At 50.2% G+C, this 21,415-nt stretch overlaps 1 protein-coding gene across 1 annotated transcript in view; it reads left to right on the plus strand.

The window, feature by feature from the left end:
* Positions 1-12,196: 12,196 nt before the first annotated feature.
* PLBD2 (phospholipase B domain containing 2) overlaps positions 12,197-21,415 on the plus strand; it is a 22,747-nt gene continuing 13,528 nt past the window's right edge. Inside the window, exons 1-2 of the mRNA XM_035017056.1 lie at positions 12,197-12,536; positions 19,081-19,174. Coding sequence (XP_034872947.1) covers positions 12,247-12,536; positions 19,081-19,174 — 384 coding nt within the window. The 5' untranslated portion in view covers positions 12,197-12,246. The remainder of the gene's footprint in view (positions 12,537-19,080; positions 19,175-21,415) is intronic.

Genomic DNA, 21,415 nt, shown 5'->3' on the forward strand with positions numbered 1-21,415 from the left:
AGGCTCGGCCCGGGCGGGTCCGGGTCAGGCCCTGCCCTCGCTGGCCCCGCCCAGTGACACGCCCCCGACGGCTGGCCCCGCCCCCACCCTTAAAGGCACAGGCTCCCGCGAGGTCCCGGGACTGGCCCCTTTCTTTCAGTCCGGTGCCTGTCGGTCGGCTTGTGCCGCTAAAGCAGAAGCTAAGTAAAAATCTGTCGGGTAAAGACTGCAGGAGGCCGGAGAGGGGGCAGTTAGGGGATGAAACTAGGGGTTTTATTTCCAGACGCTTCTGGGGATCAGGGGGGATAAGGGGCGCTTGAGAAGGTCCCAGGAGGGGCAGGTCCCGCCTCACCCACAGATATTCCGGCCGTCCTGCCTGAAATGCCTGTTTGCGAGAACTCCTGATTAGGGTCAGCACTCCCCCTCGTAGCATCGCTTTTAAACGAAGAATATGGCAAATAGACAAGACAGGGGAGTCGGAGCTGCACTCATACCCCTCCCCGATTCCCAGCCTCTGGAGAGGTTCGGGTCCTCGCCGTCTTTCGTTGTGCGTGGTGGCAGGGCAGTGGGCTGGAACTGGGGCAGACGTCCCCTCCGGGGCAGCCTCGCAGCCCGCCCCCGCTCCTGCAAATGCACCTCCGACGCCTCCGCCCAGCTCCCTGGCCGCCCAGCCTCCCCATCACCTGCAGTCGGCGGCCCCACTCCCAGCGCACGTTCGGGACCCCTCAGCGTCCAGCCCTCGCACCCCTTTCTGACCTCCTCTGGTATCCCCGCCGCCACCCCCTCCCGCCCTGGCCCGGGAAGGGCTCCCCATTCCCCGAACACCCTGCTACTTACACATGGCCCGCACCCCTGCTCCTTCTGAGGTCCCTGCCCAGGATGCCACACTTCCCTTTTCCACCCCCACAAACCCTTGCTCATGCGCCTGGCCCACCTCAAAGGCCTGTCCTCCACCCTCCCCCGCCAACCTCCACGGCCTTCCCCCCAACCTCCATCGCCCCCACCCTTCCCGGGTCCTTACCTTCAAAGAGAACATACCTCCGTCTCCCCACTCTGGGTGGGATGACACTGTGGTCCAGAGCATGTTATATTTGGAATCTCAGGGCGTCTGGTTTCTGTGCAAACTTTGGTAAACACACTCTTTGAGCCTCACTTTCCTTCCCTGAAAAATGGGGATGATAATAGTACCTACCCCATGGGGTCCTTGCAAGATGAAATCCAACGCTGTGTGTAAAGCCCTGGGCCCCATGCCTGGAGGCTGAGTAAGTACTCCCTCCATAGAAGGATTATTCCATGAATCCTGCAATATAGGGACTGACATGCCTGATCCCCCATCAGCTGGGAGCCCATCAGAGCAGGGGGAAGGCCAAGCTCACCTGCATGCAAGTACAGGCAGCCAGCACAGGGCGCCCGCAGCTCCTGTCTGTGTGGGGCAATGACTGAGCCCGCTCTGGGGTCAGCTGCTCCCCAGCCCACCTGCTGTTTTGGGAAGTAGCTCCAAAACTGCTGAGTTTGGAGCCAAAGTCCATCCCTGAGGGGCCCTGACTGGTACTTGGTGGCCCAGCCAGTGTAAGAACTCAATGTCAACATCCTAGGTTAGCTGGTTGAGCGGATCACTACCTCCTTGTGTCCCAGGGCAGCTGGGGTTGGTGGGGGATGGGGAGAAGAACCTGTGTTCAGAGATCCCAGGAAAGAGCCAAGGCAGGAAAAGAAGCATGGGGAACAGAGAGGGGAGACAAATGGGGCCTGAGACACAGCCCCCCTGGTTTGCTCTCGCTCTGGTGGACAGTGTTCTGGGTTAGGGCCAATTTCCCAGTCTGGGAAAGGCCATTTTGACATCACAGACTCATCATAGGAGGACCTCAGAAGTCACCCAATCCAGGTTCAGATCCTAACTCTGCCACTTACTGACTAACTTGACCTTGGAAAAGTCATTCAATCTTTCTGAGCCTCAGTGTCCTCATCTGGGGAATGGGGTTAAGAAGAGCACCTGCAGGGCACTCACAGGACTGTAGTCAGGATGCACTGAGATCATACATGTAAACCCCATAGCCCACTGCCCGGTTCTTGCAAAAGCTGGATACACGGAAGCTGCTGGTATTATTATCACCGTCATTATTATTGCCGAGGGTAGAAGGACCTGACAATGGTCTGACACACCGTAGATGGAAATGTTGGTTGTGAATGAAGGATTTTGTGCTTGTATCAGGTATCTAGAGCTGTCATCCTCAAAACAACCACATTTTATTATATATCGGGGTTTCTGCCGGTCAAAAATTCGGGAAGGGCTCAGCTGGGTGGTCCTGGAGCGGGTCTCTTATGCGCTTGCGGTTCAGTGGTGGCTGGGCTGGGGCGGCCGGGGGCTGCCTGGACATTCCTCTTTCTACATGGGGTCTCGGGGCCTCTGCATGGGGTTTCTCTGCATGAGTTATCTCTGGGCTTCCGCAGAGCGTGGCGGCCTCAGGCAGCCGGACTCCCCAGATGGCATAGCCAGGGATGGAGGCAGCTCTGACTATGCGTGTGAAGGTTCCAGGGGACCGGGCAGTGGCCGCATTGCCTTTTATGACTTGGTTGTGGAAGTGACACTGTGTCACACCATGGGCATAGGCCCACCCAGAGTCAAGGAGAGGAAACAGACCCCACCTCTCAGGGGGAGATACGTCCAAGTTATGTCAGAGGAAGAGTGGGTGATGTGTGAGCTCTCGATGTGACTATATCTGGAAAGTACGATCTGCCACCCTGCCTTACTCCACAGAGGTCACTAATGGTGCGTATTTAGGTGGCAGGCATAGCAGCAGAGGGGAGTTATATTTTGGAGGTAGGAGGAGAAAGGACCCTCAAATCCCATTGGGTGGACAGCTGCGTACAGCATCACACATGGGCTGGTCTCGTCCTCAGCATCTTATGAACAAACCCCAAAAGAATAAAACTCAATAAGGACTGTTTATTGAAGACTTACATTTGTAGCGAGTGTTTACATGCTTGTCCCATCTAACAGCCCCATGGGGTGAGGGCTACGGTGATCCCCATTTCGCAGAGCAGGGAAACTGAGGTTCAGGAGATAAAGTGACCCGGCCCCAAGGTACCCACTGGGAAGCGGCAGAGATGGGATTTGCACCTAAATCTGTGTGACTTCAAGTGAGTCCCCTTTACCACCCTGAGCCAAACGTCCTGCATCACTCAAAGGGAAGGCCAGCTCTGCCCCACACCCAGCACCCCTGTTCAGCTTGCCCAGGGCATGGCGGCAGTCCCAGGAATAATGCAAGTACCTTGGGAACGTGAGCAGAAGTGGAAGGCTTGAAGGGGTACGTCAAAGAGGAACCAGGGAACCAGAAATTTCAGTCTTAGCCAAAGGCCCAGAGACTTGGAAAGTTCCTTCAGGATGCCCAAGTCTTACCTGAAACCAGTCCAAGTTCCTTCTGGATCCTAGCAGCCCTGGGAGTGAGCAAATAGTCACATCGCACCTACTTAACCCCCACCCCCAGGGACGCAGCGCTCACTACCTATTACAGCAGCTCAGTTACCAGAGAAGCGTCTTCATTGGCATTGCCAGGGGGAGTCGCCATTGGAATAATCCTTCTAGAAAGTGAGTTGGCAATTGATAGCTGTCCATCCTAAGAGCCACAAAAACAGAGGTGCCTTTGCTCCGGAGCGTTTCTGAGTGAAGAAGAGAAGATGTGAGCCATGCTGTCCGCACAAGTGTTCAGGACAGCGATCTCTAAAGTTGTGTGACAGTTAGAAGCCCCCTAATGGTCTGGCAACAGTGGATCGGGTAGACATCTCTGGGATCTCCTGGGAAATGTTGTCATGAGGTTGATTCACAGTCTGTTTTTCTTTCCCTTCTTCCTATGCCTCCTCCTTTGTCAGAGAGAGAAAATCTGCTTTTCTAGAACGTCCTCACCTCAGCTCTAGCACTGCCTCATGGAAGTAATTTAGATGACAGGTGGTGTGCAGAACTGAGAACTCTGAACTGAGAGAAGAAGGGCTGAGGCCAGAGAACAGTGCACCCTGGCTCCATGCTTTATCTGCCTGGTGCCTCCCTAGCATCATGTTCTAGAAGGCCTTCCTGTTCCTGGGGAACATCTGGTTCACCTCCACCAAGATATTCCATATATACTTGGCTTCCTCTTCCAATGGAGGCTTATAATTTATTTGCTTGCTTGCTTTATTTTTTAAAATGTTTAAAATTTATTTTCATTTTTTAGAGAGATGTTGAGTGGGGGAGGGGCAGAGGGAGAGAGAGAGAGAGAGAGACGATCTGAAGCAGACTCCATGCTCAGTGTGGAGCTGGACACGGGGCTCAATCTCATGACACCGAAATCAAGAGTCAGGTGCTTAACCGACTGAGCCACCCAGGCGCCCTTTTGAGATGTGTTATTGTGGACTATATTTTATATGCAAAATAGGGCAAAAATAGTTATTTATTTACAGTTAAAATAATAAAATAAACACATAAATACCCTCCATTCAGGTTAAAAAACAGAACTTTATCAGTACCTTAGGAGTCTCTGAAATCACCATCAACTTGATGATTGTGTAAATCATTCTTCCATCGTATGTATAAAGCTTTCTTTTGTTTCATATATGTATGAAATATATGAGAATGTATATGTCTTATTTCTAATGTATTTTATTTGACACGCATAACAACACAGGAAATTGTTACATATTGCTATATATTATGTATACGTAAATATGTTATGTTATAATGCATGTTATATACATTACATGTACATATATACATTTATCACTATGTAAGTATTCCTAAGCAATGACTTCTTTTGTTCTGCCTGTCTTTGAACTCTATGGAAATTGAACAGTATTTTTTATATTCTTCTGCAACTTCTTTCCTATACCATCCTGTTCATGGCCTTCATCCCTGTTGTGCCATGTACCTTCAATTCATGCATTTTCAGTTCCGTGTCATCATCATTGCCTGACTGGGCCAGGGCTTATGGGACATTTTTCCGTTGATGACTATATGTGGTCTGTTCCTGGGGTTGTTGCTACCAATGACATCTTTTTACACGTCTCCTGGTACGTGTGCAAACAAATTTTCCTAGGGTGTGGTGTCAGCCAGCATTCAACCAGGAGAATAACCAGGAGGAGGTCGAGATTCAGAGGTGTATTGCAAAGAGGGGATTTACAAGACTGTGGGGCCTGGTTGGGTAAATCCAAAACCCAGAGGGCGGGCTGGGGGAAAAGTCTTGGGCATGAGCCATCACAAGTAGAATTTCTTCTTTGGGGAAGCGTCAGCTCTGCTCTTAAAGCCTTTTGACAGATTGGTTCAGAACTACCTAGATGATCCAGGATAGTCTGATTTGCTTGAAATCAACTGATTATGGACTTTAATCACATCTATAAAATTCCTTCATGGCAACCACTAGCTCAATGCTTGATGGAACAACCAAGGACTATAGCCCAGCCAAGTTGACATATAACCATGACCTTCATGGTCGTGAACCAGGAAGTGGGATTGCTTGGGCCAGAGCAAGGAGCAGGTGGGAAAAGGATCACAGTGTGCATTTTTACACATGACATCATTCATTTGTTTATTTTGTTATTGGAAGGGCAGAAAGAATGGCTGTTGAAGTCTGAAAGCCAATTCAATAAATGATGAATTCATTCTGCCCTCCTACCCCTTTCTAAGGACCCACCACCCCCCTACCCTGCCCCTGCCCTGCCCCAGACAACCAGTTAAGAGCAGGTGTATGCAAATATATGCATATAGGTATCCCAACTCTGATTTCATTAAATTTTTTTTTTAAGATTTTATTTATTTATTTGAGAGAGAGAGACAGAGAGAGAGCATGAGAGGGGGGAGGGTCGGGAGGGTCAGAGGGAGAAGCAGACTCCCTGCCGAGCAGGGAGCCCGATGCAGGATTCGATCCAGGGACTCCAGGATCATGACCTGAGCCGAAGGCAGTCGCTTAACCAACTGAGCCACTCAGGCACCCCTGATTTCATTAAATTTTTATCAAAAACAGACTCGTGGGGCACCTGGGTGGTTCAGTCATTAAGCGTCTGCCTTCAGCTCAGGTCATGATCCCAGGGTCCTGGGATCGAGCCCTGAATTGGGCTCCGTGCTCCTCAGGAAGCCTGCTTCTCCCACTCCCCCTGCTTGTGTTCCCTCTCTCTCTGTGTCCCTCTCTGTCAACTAAATAAATAAATAATCTAAAAAAATAAAAAATAAAAACAGACTCGCAATATTGACGTTATTTTGTAACTTGCATTTTTAAAAAAATCAACATTTTATGGGTGTCCCTTATGCCAGGACATTTAAGTCTAAAGTCATTTTTTATAACAGTTGCTTAATATTCTGTTGGACAAAGAAAGGCACTGTAACTTTGCCAACACTTCTGCATTGGGGGGCACTTGCTAGGCTTCTGGGTTTTTGCCCCCTATCAATAATGCTTCATAAAATCCTTGTAGACGTTTCCTCTGATGCAGCTGCTTTTCTTTCTTTCGGACAGAATCCCAAAAGCAGAAGGCAGAACAACAGGCATGCGTATTTTAAATGTCAAGAGACTCCAGCAGATACTTCCCTAAAACGCTGTAGCAGTCCACACCCCAATCAGCAATGTCAGATCAGGGAATATCCATTCCCTGCATGCTCACCAGCACGGATTTTTGACAATTTTGTTAACTCTTGCCAACCCAATGGGAAAAAAAAAAATTACCTTCTCATCATTGCTTTAATTTGTATTTTTTCCCTGAGGGCAAGGCCGGCAAATTTTCAGAGGCTACTCGCTACTTGCATTTTCTTTTCATGAACTGCTGGCTCACCTCTTTTGAATATTTTTCTATGGGACTCTTGCCAGGGTTGCTAGTACAAAATGGCCTTGCTCAATCCGTTCTGGTGAGACTCTGTGCATGAGATCACTGCTCATTTTGGGACCCCCGATATGGCCTGGATAAGTACATCTTGGATCAGCCAGACTCAGGTACCCTACTCACTTGGCGTTTGTCCCTGGGGGAAGTTACCTCTACTCTGGGACGCTGGGTCTCCACCTTTGGGGTCCAGTCTACAGGAACACGGAATTGCTCCGTGGTCACATGCAGCACGCCCAAGGTGATTGGCAGTGGCCATAGGGTGTCACATGATCCACGGGGAGGATCATGAGCCATGTCCTGGGACAATGCTGTCACACCAGAGGGCCTGCCTAACACTGACTGGGTCATCACTGAGCCTGACTGGTGTCCTCTCTGCCTGGAGAGCCCTGTTTTCTTGGCATGGATGACTGCCTTGGATGGTGGGGACCTCAAAACTGGTTGTGATGAGGGTAGGACCTGGATAGGGGCCAGGGTGTGGGGGACAGGCTGGGATCCTGAGACATGAGGTCTGGGGAGCACAAGGGGGTGGCATTAGGAGGCAGGACAGGCTAGGGTCCCATTACTTCCAGGCTTCCGTAGTGCCCAGGATGACACACAAACCTCTGGAGAAGCCTCTATGGTTGGTGTAAATGACTATTGTCCCCTTTTCACTTGGGCTCAGAGAGGTGAGGTCACTTTCTCAAGATCACACAGCCAGCAAATGACAGAGCTGGGATTTGAACCCAAGTCTGTCTGAATCCCCAACTCCATGCTCCTAACCAGGACCGCACACTGTGTGGCCAATGCAAGGGCTATTGCCCTTGCTTCCAGTTGGTCAGTCCACAGTGGGCACCTGGACCAAATGCCAGGGGGAAGTGCCCCACAGAACTCTCAGTGGAGCAGCTTTAGACAAGTCCAGTGTACTTAGAAAGCACCAGCGCGGGCACCTGGGAGGCTCAGTTGGTTAAGCGACTGCCTTCGGCTCAGGTCATGATCCTGGAGTCCCGGGATCGAGTCCCGCATCGGGCTCCCTGCTCAGCAGGGAGCCTGCTTCTCCCTCTGACCCTCCCCCCTCTCATGTGCTCTCTGTCTCTCTCATTCTCTCTGTCTCAAATAAATAAATAAAATCTTTAAAAAAAAAAAAAAAGAAGAAAAGAAAGCACCAGCGCTGGGGAGTAACAGTGATGAGTGCCACCAACTTCCAGCTCTTATTTAACCCTGGTAGCCCTATGAGGTAGGTCCGGTTCTTGGGTCTTTTTTAGAGATGGCCAAACCGAGGCAAAGAATGGTGACGTCACTTTAGACAAGGACCCCCCCCCCCCCCCCCCCAGCGAATGAGGGTTGGAGTGGGGACACAGGACCCTATCTGTCTCTAGCCAGGGGCCTTGCACCACCATTTGGAGGGAGGCAGGAAATGGTATCCAACGGAAAAGGTGGGGAATCAGTGGAGGGGGCCCTCTGGTGGTGGGCACGGTGGGCAGCGTCCACGGTGCACCGGAGCTGAATTTAAATCTCTGTTCCGGGCGCCTGGGTGGCTCAGTTGGTTAAGCGACTGCCTTCGGCTCGGGTCATGATCCTGGAGTCTCGGGATCGAGTCCCGCATCGGGCTCCCTGCTCGGCGGGGAGTCTGCTTCTCCCTCTGACCCTCCTCCCTCTCATGCTCTCTGTCTCTCATTCTCTCTCTCTCAAATAAATAAATAAAATCTTTAAAAAAATAAAATAAAATAAATCTCTGTTCTGATATTTCCTAGTGGCGTAACCTGGGCAAGTCATTTTACCTGCCAGAGTCTCAGTTTCTGCATCTGTAAAATAGGAATAGGAATAGTGGGGACTTCTCGGGTAGCTGTGAGGATTCGGTAACAGAAAGTGTTCGCAGGTTATGATTAACACATGGTAGTGATGCCAGATAACTGTGCCAACGGAGGGATTCCTTCCTTTCCAGGGATGGGAAGACTGCTGGAGTGCCCCCTCAAGTCCAACTCACCAAGGGTAGGCAGAGTAGGGAAAGGGCACCCTGGAAGTTTTAGGAAAGTTATTTTGGGGCAAATCAAGGACCATCCCGTGATCTCATGCCATCTTCTCTCCTCCTTCACTGGCCTCCTTTCTGTTTTTCCAAGGCCAGGAAGTCTCAGCCTGCTTCCCACATGAGGACTGTGACCACTTACTAACTCCTGGCTAATCTCCCCCAAACCTCTGCCTTCCTCACTGCCTTCACTCCCCAGCTCAAACACCATCCGTGGCTCCCCATGGTTCCCAAAGCTCAATGTCCACCTCCTACCTTCAACCTACCCTTTCAAACTGCCTTCCTGTCCAATCAAAACAACGGGACCCTGTCAAAATATTAAATCAGATCATGTTTCACTCTGCACCAAACTCCCCTGCGGAGAAAAGTTTTGCAAATCTTTTATCTGATAAGGGACTTGTATTTAGCATCCATACAAAACTCCTACAACTCAGTAATAAAAAGGCAAGTAATGCATTAAAAACTAGGCAAGGGATCGGACTGACAGTTCTCCGAATAGACATACAAAGGGCTTAGAAGCATATCATTCTTCATTAGGAAAGTGCGAATCAACACTCTGAGATACTACCCCCCACCTGGCCCAAGGATGGCTATGGCTTAAAAAGACAGACAATAACAAGTGTTGGAGAGGATGTGGAGAAAATGGAACCCTCGTGCAGCAGTGAGAAGGTAAAATCATGCCACTGCTCTGGAAAATGGTTTGGCAGTTCCTCAAAATGCTAAATATAGAATCACCATCTGACTCAGTATATTAGTCAACTCGGGCTGCCATATCAAAGTACTGCGAGGCTTATCCAACACACATTTATTACTCATGGTTCGGAAGGCTGGGAAGTCCAAGGTCAAGGTGCCAGTGTTCTTAGTTCGGCCTCATGTTTTTTTTTTAATTCAGTCACTATTATTATGCTCAAATTGTCCTGGTTTTAACCAGTGCGGAGCCTCTGCAAGCGGGCTCCTGCCCTTTGGACATAGCTCCATCCTTCTTTGAGTAGCTCTATGGTTTTGGGCACAAGATGTTCCAGGCTCATCTTGTGCTTTCCCTGGCCCAGCCTGGAATTTAGCTTTTTCTCTGTGGAGTCTTGTCTCCCTTTGGTGGATCTGGGCACGAGGTGTGCTCCTTATCTGGGGTGTCATTGCCCCTGGGGCTTCTTAATTGGACCGAGCAAGGGAATGTATATGTAGATTTCTCTGCCTAAATCTGAAAAACCACGAGTCCACGCTGATATTTCCATTTCAGCCCACTGCCACAACAACCTTCCGAGGCTTCTAGCTTTCTAATATCTGTATTTCTCTTAGTGATAAACCTGGATCCCAAATCAGCATTACATTTATTCATTTGCTCAATCCCACACTACACAGAGAATAGTTTCAGAATACCACTTTGCAAAAACAAACTTACGACATAGAGTTTAAGATTCATGCAGTGTGGTTCTGTGATTTATTTGAAATAAGTCAGGTTTGTTTGTCTCTGCTTGCATTCCTTTTTATGGATTTTTCCCATACTGTTGATTTGAAAAAATTTTTAACTACACAAAATATCAACACATTTCCAAAAGTCAAAACTATACAAAAAGAGAACACTGTATGTTAATGATACTGGAATTACAAAAAAAAAAAAAAAAAAAAAGGAAACTACAAAAAGATATCGTCATAGACATGTCATTCTCTCTCCTAACCCTCCCACCCCCTTCTCATCCACCTCCTTGGGGAACAAAGGAAACTGTGTTTCCTTTGCAAAAATTAGAAGATTCAAGTACGTTTTATCTCCCCTTCTTTCTTACACAAAAGATAGCATACTATATATACTTTTTCACACTTTGCTTTTGTCAACAAACACTATGTCTTAGAAATCACTCCAGTTTATAGAAAACTTCCCCTTTCTTTTCTTTTTTACAGCTGTGTAGTACTCCATTGTGGGGATGATCCAATTACTCAATGAATCTCCTACATATAGGCATCAGGGTGTTTCCAATATTTTAAAATTATGAACAGTGCTGCGGTGAACAACATTACGTATATATATTTAGGTGGAATTGCTGGGTCAGAAGGTAAATGCATGTGAAGTTTTTCGAGACACTACCTATTTTCCCTCCATTTAGCACACCTACCAGCCATTTATGTATGTCCATTTCTCCAGGGTCATCAAGAGAGTATGTTGTCAAGCTTCTTAATTTTTTCTAATCTGATGGGTGAGAAGTCATTTTTTTTTTAAGTTTTTTGAAAAGTAGTACAGTTTCTGTGCAGTCTTTATCCAGCTTCTCTCAAAGATAACATCCTCCATAACCAAAATATAATGATCAAAATCAGGAAATTGACATTAACACCTCACTTTTAACTAAATTACAGACCTTATTCCAATCTCACAATTCTCACATGCACTCAAAACTTCTGGTGTATATTTCTATGAAATTTTATTCTCAGTGTAGCTATAATTTGTATTTCTCTTATGGCCAACGAAGTGAGCATTTTTCGTAAGTTTAAGGATCATTTTTTAGATCTTTTTTTTCATGAATTATCTGTTCATTTTTTGGTCTATTTTTCTATCCTGTTTTCACATTTACCTCCCTCAAATTTAAAGAGTTCTTCATATACTAATGATATTAGCCTTTTAACTATGATATATGTTGTTGTTGCTGTTCAAAGATTTTATTTTATGTATTTGACAGAGAGAGAGAACACGAGAGAGGGAACACAAGCAGGGGGAGTGGGAGAGGGAGAAGCAGGCTTCCCGCTGAGCAGGGAGCCCGATGCGGGGCTCGATCCCAGGACCCTGAGATCATGACCTGAGCCGAAGGCAGACGCTTAAGGACTGAGCCACCCAGGCGCCCCTATGATATACATTGTAAATATTTTCTCCTGGTTTGTTAGTTATCTTTTGACTTTGCTTATGGTATTTTCCACATGCAAAAGTTACAGAAGATTTTATATAGTCAACTGTATTAATCTTTTACTATATCTGAATTTTAAGTCATAGTTAGAAGGCCTTTTTCCACACACAAGTTATGGAGGAATTCATCCATATTTTCATCTATAATTGCAGTTTTATTTTTTACATTTAGATGCTCAGCATTCAGGAGTTTCTATTTGTGTATGGTGTGAGGAGTGGATCCTGGAGCAATTAAGTAAATATAGCAAAATATTGGCAATTGATGGCAGGCACATGGGTAATTACCACGGTTGCAACTTTTCTCAAGGCCTGACAATTTAAAAAAATAAACAGCTCTGGGTAAAGTGTGTTAAGCGGAGTTTCTGCAGGTGGACGGAGGCGCGGGGGGAGGCGCCTTTAAGGTGGGCCCCGCCCACCCCGGAAGGGCTCGCCCAAGCCCCGCCCTCCGCCGCGCGTCGCCTTCGCCCCGGTCCGCGCCGGCCCCGCCCTCCGCAGCCGAGTACAGTCACGTGAGCCGCGCTGCGGCGCTCCGCTCCGCGCCGTCATGGTGGCCCCGATGTACGGTTCACCGGGCGGCCGCCTGGCCCGGGCGCTGACGCGGGCGCTGGCGCTGGCCCTGGTGCTGGCCCTGCTGGTCGGGCTGTTCCTGAGCGGCTTGACGGGCGCAATCCCGATCTCGGGACGCCAGTGGGGGCCCAACGGGCCGGTCCCTCCCGAGTCCCGCAGCCGCTCGGTGCTCCTGGACGCCGAAACCGGCCAGCTCCGCCTCGTGGATGGCCGCCACCCGGATGCCGTGGCCTGGGCCAACCTCACTAACACCATCCGCGAGACCGGGTAAGGGTTGGCCCAACCCCGCGCGGGACCGGCCGGGGGAGGGGCTCGCACGGGCTCCGGGCCTCAGCGCCCCCGGCTCCCTGCGGGTCAGTTTCCCCTCCTCTGAGGCTGTAGCAGGTCCCTGGTTGGGTGGGGGCTAATGCAGCATCCCTCAGCTCATGGGGACCAGTCCCTCGCCTTCAGTAAAGGGTGACAGTACCTCTGTTACACTTAGAGACCAGATCCCTACCACCCAGACCCCAGTGCCTCCATCTGGATTAGGTCTGCGGAGCACCCCGTCCCCCCATCCCCACCGCCCTTGGGCCAGAAGGCTGGTGATAACTCTTCAAGAGAGAAACCCTCACTTCCTTGAGTGTGGCTTACCCCACGAGTGCCACGCTCCTGCCTCTGTTCCAGAACTAGGGCAGCCCGACTGAGCCTGGATTCTAGGCCAGTGGGAAAACCCAGGATCCCTAAATTCATGTAGATCCAGATAGTATTTTTGCTTGGGCTCTGCTCCTCCTTTCTCTCCTCCTTCCTGGTCCAGGGGAAAGTTGCTTAGCCAGATAGTTGGTATGGAGCTAAGTGCTCCATCCTTGGTAGTCATGATCAGCTGCTGTTCTGACTGGGCTCCCATTTCGTTATCTGTGGCTCAGATTTTGAGGATGTGCTCTGGCTGGGAGATTGGGTGGTACCCTTCTCAGGCCCTGTACCAGGGCTTCTGCCCATGCATTCATTCATTCATTCACTCACCTGATGTACTTGGCCTTGGGGACATAGAGCTGAGCAAGGTGGGTCTCCATTTAGAGGGGGAGACAGCACCAGAAGGGTAACCTGAGTCAGTGGGAGTGGGGAAAATCTGCCTTAAAGCCTTGTCAGCAGGGCTCAGGCCCTGGATTAAGGCTATGCTGGGGATCTTAGTGAACCCTAAGGCCCCCTCCCCGTTCCACCCTCCCACTGCTCCCATCCATTTTGCTGGCATGCATTAATTCCTGCAGGCGTTGGGGAGATATAGGACACTGAGAACACTCCCATCTTGATGCTTTGTGGTACTTGGGAGGGTATCAGATAGACAGAGGGGAGATTGTGAGGAGGGGATTTGCTGCAGACACAGGAGCTGGGTGGGGCTGATCTGGGAAGGCTCCCAGGGAGAGGAGGCCACAGGGTGGGCTAGTTATTGTCTATGGAGGGAACTAGAGCTCTGTGGCTCTGGAATCTGGTGACCCATTCTCTGCTGACTCACACGTGTTTTTGGCCCTGCTTCGCAAAGCCAAGAGGGCATGACAAATCTCTGCCTCCATGTTAGCTAGGAAGGAGGCACAGAGGTGAGGCCCAGCATGGGAAGGGGGCCTTGTCCCCAGGAGGCCCCTACTGGGCTGTGTTGCTCTGAATTATGGAAAACAGAAATGGAGAGAGGACTTCCTTGATTGTGGTGGATGGAAAGCTCTTTGTGGCCCAGCTCCTTCGCTGTGTGACCTTGGGCAAATCACTTCGCCTCTCTGAACCCGTTTCCTCTACTAAAGGTGAGGCTTGAAGGGAAATTCAGTGGGATCACAGAAAGCAACTCTGTTTGTTTACTGAAGGAAGAAATGAGTGAAAGAGAAAGGAGCAGGTGTCCTCTGCCCTCATTTTACAGTTAGGGAAACAGGCCTGAGGCAAGAGCCCAGGTCTCGTCCACACTTCTTGCTCTCATGTCCCCTTTCCAGCATCCTTTCTGTCCAGTTGGCCTATTTAGCACTGGGGGCTGGGCTGTTGGGAGAACTGTATCAGAAGCCCCTATTTTGGGGTTCCTGGGTGGCTCAGTGGGTTAAGTGTCTGCCTTCAGCTCAGGTCATGATCCCAGGGTCCTGGGATCGAGTCCCTCATCGAGCTTCCTGCTCAGTGGGGAGCCTGCTTCTCCCTCTTTCCCTCCCCTCTGCTTGTGCTCTCTCTCTCTCCCAAATAAATAAATAAAAATTTTTTTTAAAGATTTTATTTATTTATTTGGCAGAGAGAGACACAGTGAGAGAGGGAACAGAAGCAGGGGGAGTGGGAGAGGGAGAAGCAGGCTCCCCGCGGAGCAGGGAGCCTGATGTGGGACTCGATCCCAGGACCCTGGGATCATGACCTGAGCCGAAGGCAGTCGCTTAACCGACTGAGCCACCCAGGCGCCCAAATAAATAAAATATTTAAAAAAAAAAAGAAGCCCAGATATTGGAAACAGGGAAACTGAGGCCCTTAAGATCGACCTCTTAGAACTCAGGGATAAGATGAAAGAAAGACATCTGAGGTTTCCTGGCCCCCGATCAACAGAACCTCTGAACTGTGGGTGCCTGTCTCGTTTTTCAAAGGATGGAGGCCAGGGATTTGACTCTTCTGTTTACGTGAGTTGGGATCTCTCTTCCTTCTGTCCCTCAGAATTCGCCACAGGGGATCCTGGGATTGTCAGGATAAATTCCGTGTCCTCTTTCCCCCCTGTAGTCTATCCTCTTTCAGTTGTGCTGTATCTGACCTGGGACTGATACTCCCCATGAAGCCTGAAACATTTAGGATTCAGTGCTTGGGCATCAGAGGTGCCCCAGGAGGCCAAGCCTGCGCCAGTTTGATTCCAGCCTTGGTGTTGGGGAGGCTGCACCCCTCCAGCCCTACCTTTTCCTCCACCCCTGACTCTGCAACCAGCTGCCCAACCCAAATCACGAGTCACTGCGGAGTTGGGAAAGGAAGTGAGTACCAATAAGAGGGAATTACCCTGTTAAGAAGCAGGGAACCCACTCAAATCCACCAACTAATGAGTAGAAACCCAGCCCAGTAAAGTGGGTAAATACCATCCAGCTGTTCTTGGAAGTCAGAAAAGGTGAACATATCCCATCAAGAGTGAGGAAGGAATTGTAGGCAAGATAAGGTAGGTGAAGGTGTCCATGGTGCACTGTGTCCAGGTCAGGGCGTGGTGACCGGGGGAGGTTTGTGACCCCCCCCTGCTCATCACAGAGCAGTGGTCTGGTTTTTCTCAAACGTGGCCTCTTTAGACCCTGGAGTCGTCAGGCATTAGGCACCCGTGACATAAAATCACAGTGTGGCCCATAGACGCTCCAGATTAAAAAAAAAGAAAGAAAAAGAAGATTGGAGAAACAGATCAGTACTGCCAACTTTTTATTTTTGTCAAGTGAGTGCATTAAAACCAAAACAGAAGAGCATTTATTGATCTCTGTCAATTTTATCTCATAAAAGATCAGCTATTTTAGAACCAAGTAAGCAGGAAGGACGCGTTCTTTAACAGAGAGCAGTCTAATGGGTACATTTAACTTTAGAAACGCTTGTCAGTGGTTTCCTTTTGACCAGGGATGGGGATAGAGTTTTGCAAAGTTGTCAGTCGGCACAGCAGTGAGGGAATCTGGAGGCCGTTTGCCCAAGTTCAAGCCTCCCCCATTTTACAGATGGGGAAGTCGAGGCTGGAAGGGCCAGGAAGTGTAGTATGGAGCAGAGTTTACTATCAGAGCGATCTAGGCTCGTATTTTCGCCTGCCTCATCTCTGTGGCAAGGGTGGTGAGAACCCTTTAGGATGGGGGGAAGGGGGGGGTGAAGGGGTGAGGAATCATTTGATTAGGCTTAGGGCCTGAGGCAACAGAGGGATCCTCAGAGATCAGCCTCAGGGGCTCCGGCACTGAAGTCTGGTGGCTTGGAACAAAACCCGTTAAATGGGAACGTCCCCTGCCCAAAGTGTTCTGGAAAGATAGGTGGAAACCCATCTCTGGGTTTTTCTGAGGACTCAGGCAAAGTGAATAAAACCCATCTAAATGGAATCACCCCAGTTGCCCTTTGGAACAAGGCAGCGCACAAGGAGATGGGGGAGGGTGGTGATTGTTAGACAATTAACTTTTTGCGGTAAAAAAAAATCCCAGCAGTTTAGAAAAGTTAGGATGTGTGAGGCAAGTCCCCACATATATAACCACTGTTAGCTCTTTCTTCCACAACTTTCTATGCAAAAATAGGCCTAAGCGTGCATGTGTATGTTTAAGTGTAGGTATGCGTGCGTGCATGCGTGAGTAAAATGCTTGCACACACAGGGTTATCCTGAGTCTACCATTTATCCTTCTCTGATCTTTTTTTTATGTTGTCTCTGAATCTCGTCAGCACATGGCAGCCCTTTCTCATCGTAGCAGTTGCCCTGTTATGTCATTACCTGCTTACATGCCCCCCGCCCCCAGCCACCCATCACCCCCGCATTAGCCTTGGGAAGGCCAAGCCTGAATGTCCTTCACTTTCGTGCACCCTCGGTGTCTGGCACCCGGTAGGCTCAAAATGGCTTGCTTGCTGCAGGTATCAGGTGAGCGAGTTTTGATCGTCTTTTCCTCTCCAGAGTTCTCTCTAGGCCACAGCTGTTCTTGCCCTGGAGCTCTCGGATGGCGTGTTGGCCACCTCCCCGTGAGACCGTCTGGCAGAGCCTGGCTCTGCCTTGTTTCGGAGCCTCTTCCTGGTCTCATTAGCATCTTCCTGGTGCCCCTCATTTTCTTCGTGGAAATTGCCTTAACAAATGTTTGTCCCCGAGTTACAGAAGCCACCTGGGTGAATAGTTTTGTGTCCTAGGAGCAAGAATGAAATCCAGAACCATAAAGGAAAAGATGGATAGATTTGGCTGCGCAAAAAAACCCAAAAACCTCTATATGGCAAAAGCAAAAGCAAAAAATCAATTAAAATACAAACATATTTTCAATATTAGTGACAAGCAGAGGGCTAATGTGTACATAGAGAACTTCACAAATCAATAAGGAAAGAAACTCAAGGGAGAAAAGTGAGTAAAGCCCTTGAACCAGAGAACTATAGGTGACCAGTAAAAATTTAAAAACAAGTATAGGGGTGCCTGGGTGGCTCAGTCGGGTAAGCGTCCGACTCTTGATCTCAGCTCAGGTCTTAATCTCAGGGTCGTGAGTTCAAGCCCCGTGCTGGGTGTGGAACCTACTTTAAAAATAAATAAATACGTTAATTAATTAAATTAAAAAATTAAAACAAGGATAATTGAACTAATTAAAGGATTATCATCAAAACAACATGATTGCGTTTTTCAACCAATTTCAATTTCAATTAACCAACCAATTTCAATTAATTAAATTAAAAAATTAAAACAAGGATAATTGAACTAATTAAGGGATTATCATCAAAACAACATGATTGCGTTTTTCAACCACTGCCTTGGCAAAGATGAGAAAGATTGCTAGGAATCCTTTCAGGCAAGGAGTGGACAGACAGGAGTGGGTACGTTTTGGCGAGGTGGTCTACAGCCAAGCATGGTTGCAGGTTGGTGGTGCTGGCCTCACCTGGCCGCTAGTTAGAAATATAGGGTCTTGGGCCCCTGCCCCGACTCCTGATCAGAATCTGCTCCTGAACCAGGTCTTTGAGTGACATGGATGCATATCAGAGTTTGGGAAGTGCTGCTTCCCGGAAGGAATGGGAGCCAGTCTGCTTGGACCTGAATCCCGGCTCGGCCCTTTACCAGCTCTGTAACCTTCGGCAAGTGTATCAGCTAGTGTTGGGCAACGGTGCTGTGTAACGAACTAGCCGCCAAACCCACTGGCTTCAAAGATAACCCAGGGTTATTTTCGGTGGGTCCAAGGGGCAGCCAGGGCAGCTCTGCTTCATACTATGGGTCTGCAGAGCTGGTCTGCTCCATGTTTCTGTCATGTTCCTGAGAGCAGCGGGCTGGCTGGGCCATGTTCTCCTGCAGAGGCAGAGGAGGGCAAGCAGAAACAAAGGAGGCCTCGCAAAGGCTAATCTTACACCTGGCACACGGTCAGTTCCATCCATTGGCCAAAGCGAGTCATATGACGGAGCCCAGATCAGTGGGGCGGGGAGGGACTTGGCCATGGGTAGGAGGGACCGCAAAGCCACACGGCAGAGGGCACAGAGAGGGTGGAGGGGTAGTAGCGCAGGCTTCCACGGCAGTTACGGAACTTTGTGCCTTAATTTCCCTCCTCTTCTGTACTACGGGGAGTAGCAGTGCCTGCCTGGTAGGAGCGTGGGATTGTCACAAGGATTGAATGAGTTAGTAGACCAGAAGTGACTAGAACGTCATCTAGCACAGAGGAAGCCCTTGTTTTTTTTTTTTTTTTTTTAAAGATTTTATTTATTATTTGACAGAGAATGAGAGAGAGAGAGCACATGAGAGGGGGGAGGGGCAGAGGGAGAAGCAGACTCCCCGCCGAGCAGGGAGCCCGATGCGGGACTCGATCCGGGGACTCCAGGATCATGACCTGAGCCGAAGGCAGTCGCTCAACCGACTGAGCCACCCAGGCGCCCGAGGAAGCCCTTGTTTGACACTGGCTGGTAAGGGGTGGATTAGTACAGCTTTTGGGGGGGTGGCCGTTTGTCAAGGCTGGTTAAAATTAAAAATGCCTGTGCCCTTTGACCCAGCAGCTCCTCTTTGAGGGATTTCACCTGACAAGTGCACAAAGACAGACAGACGGCCATTCGCACGAATGGCAGTTCCTCACTCTATCTTTCACGGTCTAACTGGAGGTGGCCGCGTGCCCAGCCCAGGGCCGGCTTTGCATGTGCCCCCACGCTGACCGGGCCCGCTCTCCTCCCCGTCTAGGTGGGCCTTTCTGGAGCTGCAGACGAACGGCCACTACAACGACAGCCTGCAGGCCTACGCCGCGGGTGTGGCAGAGGCCGCTGTGTCTGAGGAGGTAAGGGCCAGATGGGGGACCTGGGGCTCCCGCCTCCCACCCCACCCAGCGTGCACCCCAGGAAGCTCGGAAGGGTTCTGAGGTGAGGTGCGTGCAGATTGGGCTCCCTGCTCCCACCCCCAGCCCTCCACGTAACTGGGCAGCCAGAGCTCACGTGCAGTCTTTAAAAAACTTAGGCTAGGTAGTATTTGATGCGTATGAAGGATGTATGACATTTTCTGAGTCACAGAGCAATAAAACAAACATCCAGACTAAAACGTACAGTGTTACTGTTCCCTCTGAGGCCCCCTTCCCAACCCCTGCCCCCAGAGGCACCATCACCCTAAATGTGACTTTCATTCATTCATTCATTCATTCATATTGAGATATCATTCACATGCCATAAAACTCACTATTTTAAAATGTACAATTCAGTGGTTTTTATATTCATAGGGTTGTGCAACGATCACCACTACCCCATTCCAGAACATTCTCATCGCCCCAGAAAGCAACCCCATACCCAAAGCTCCTTTTTCTCCCTCACCCCGGCCCCTGGCAACCATTAACCTACCTTCTGTCTCCATGGGTTTGCTGATTCTTGACATTTCATGTGAGTGGGTGGTCTTCTATGTCTGGCTTCTTTTCCTCAGCATCGTGTTTTCGAGATTCATCCCCGTTCTAGACTGTGTCAGTCCTTCACTCCTTTTTGTGGCCAAATAATACTGTCTTGGACGGACGGACCACGTTTTATTTAGCCATGCATCCGTGGACGGACACTTGAATTATTTCCACCCTCTTACTTTTGTTAAACTAGTTGTACCACACGTGTGGAATCCTCGGACAACCTCCTGTTTTGCCCGACTTGATCTGGGGCTTTAGAGAAGTGCCAGCATCAATCTCAGAAGGCGGCTCGTCTCGGAAGCGGGCGACACTTCGTGGTGACCGCCCGTCTCCTGCAGCATGGGGGGAGGTGTGACACCCACTTGGGAAAGTCATTTGGCAATGGTAGCGTTGAGTCCACACGTGCGCTGGGGCCGCCGAGCACCATATGATAGACCTTGGGGAAGGAATCAGCAACACGATGGCTCCTGGATGCTGGCTGCTGAGGGGGGAGAGCACGTGACAGATGACTGCACACAGGGGACACCCCCTTATAAAGCTCACACTCCTTGTTCTGACACCCAGCAGCCGTTTTGGACGTCCGCTTGGGACCTGGATGTCTGGGGAGCTGCTCAGACGCTGGGCCAGGCCGGCGCTGCTGGGGGTGCGGTGAATGAGGCAGGATTCCGTCTTTCAGGGGGCCTGCTAGCCTGCCAGGAACACTGAGGCAAGGCCCCAGGGGCTCTCCTGTGAGGAAGCCCGGACACGTGTGCCAGGAGCCCGGCCCGTGTTCTCTCCCTCAGCCCGCACACCAGCCTCCCCGCCCCACCGAGGGAAGCGTGACTGCCCCACCGGGGCTCAGGGAGGTGAAATTACTCACCCAGGGTCACACAGCCAGTCAGCAGGGGGGCCAGCATTCAAACCCAGCTGTTTGACCAGAGTCTCTGTTTCTGAGCGTTTTGCTCTGCCGCCCGCGCCCCTCCCCCCCGCCACTGGCCCGGGAGCTTCTCGTGAGTGGTGATGGTGTCCTGTCCCCAGCTGTGTCCCCTGCACCCAGGCCAGAGCCTGATACAGGACAGGCACTTGGGAAATGCTTCTGGAAGTAGTGGAAAGGTGTATGGGGGAAGTGGCATCTTTTTGAGGCCTCGGGGGGCAGAGGAGAAATCGGATGTGTTTCAGGGAGCTGGCCGTGGAGCGGGGGGGTGGTCCTTAAGCGATCAGTCTTGGGGTACCGGGTGCTGCCACAATCCCCTCACTGGCCTGTGTGTCTTGGGAGTATTTCCAGTGTGGCGAGGGCTGTGGCTGGAAGTTAACCCCGCAGCCTTTGGGAAATTACAAATCCACACCTTTCCAGGGTTCAAATCTTGACTCTTTGATTCAGTACCTGGAGGACCTTGGGAAGTTAGTCACCTGCCCGTGCCTCGGTGTCTTCAGCTATGAAGCAGGGATGGTGAGGATAGCAATGTCCTTGCAGAGTTGCCTTGAGCTTTTTGTGGGTGCGTTCATACAGAGTGCCATCCATGTGAGTTCCAGGCGACGGACCAGGTCCCCGTAGTGCCACAAGATAGGGGACGCCCCTGCCCCTGCTGGAAAGACAGCTGGGTGGACTCGGGATTCCAGGCCAGGCCTGGCTGATCTTGGCCGGTTCCACGCATGCTTCCG

The sequence above is a fragment of the Mirounga leonina genome, unplaced genomic scaffold (genome assembly GCF_011800145.1).
Source record: "Mirounga leonina isolate KUSES-001 unplaced genomic scaffold, KU_Mleo_1.0 Mir_171, whole genome shotgun sequence".
Lineage (NCBI taxonomy): Eukaryota > Metazoa > Chordata > Mammalia > Carnivora > Phocidae > Mirounga > Mirounga leonina.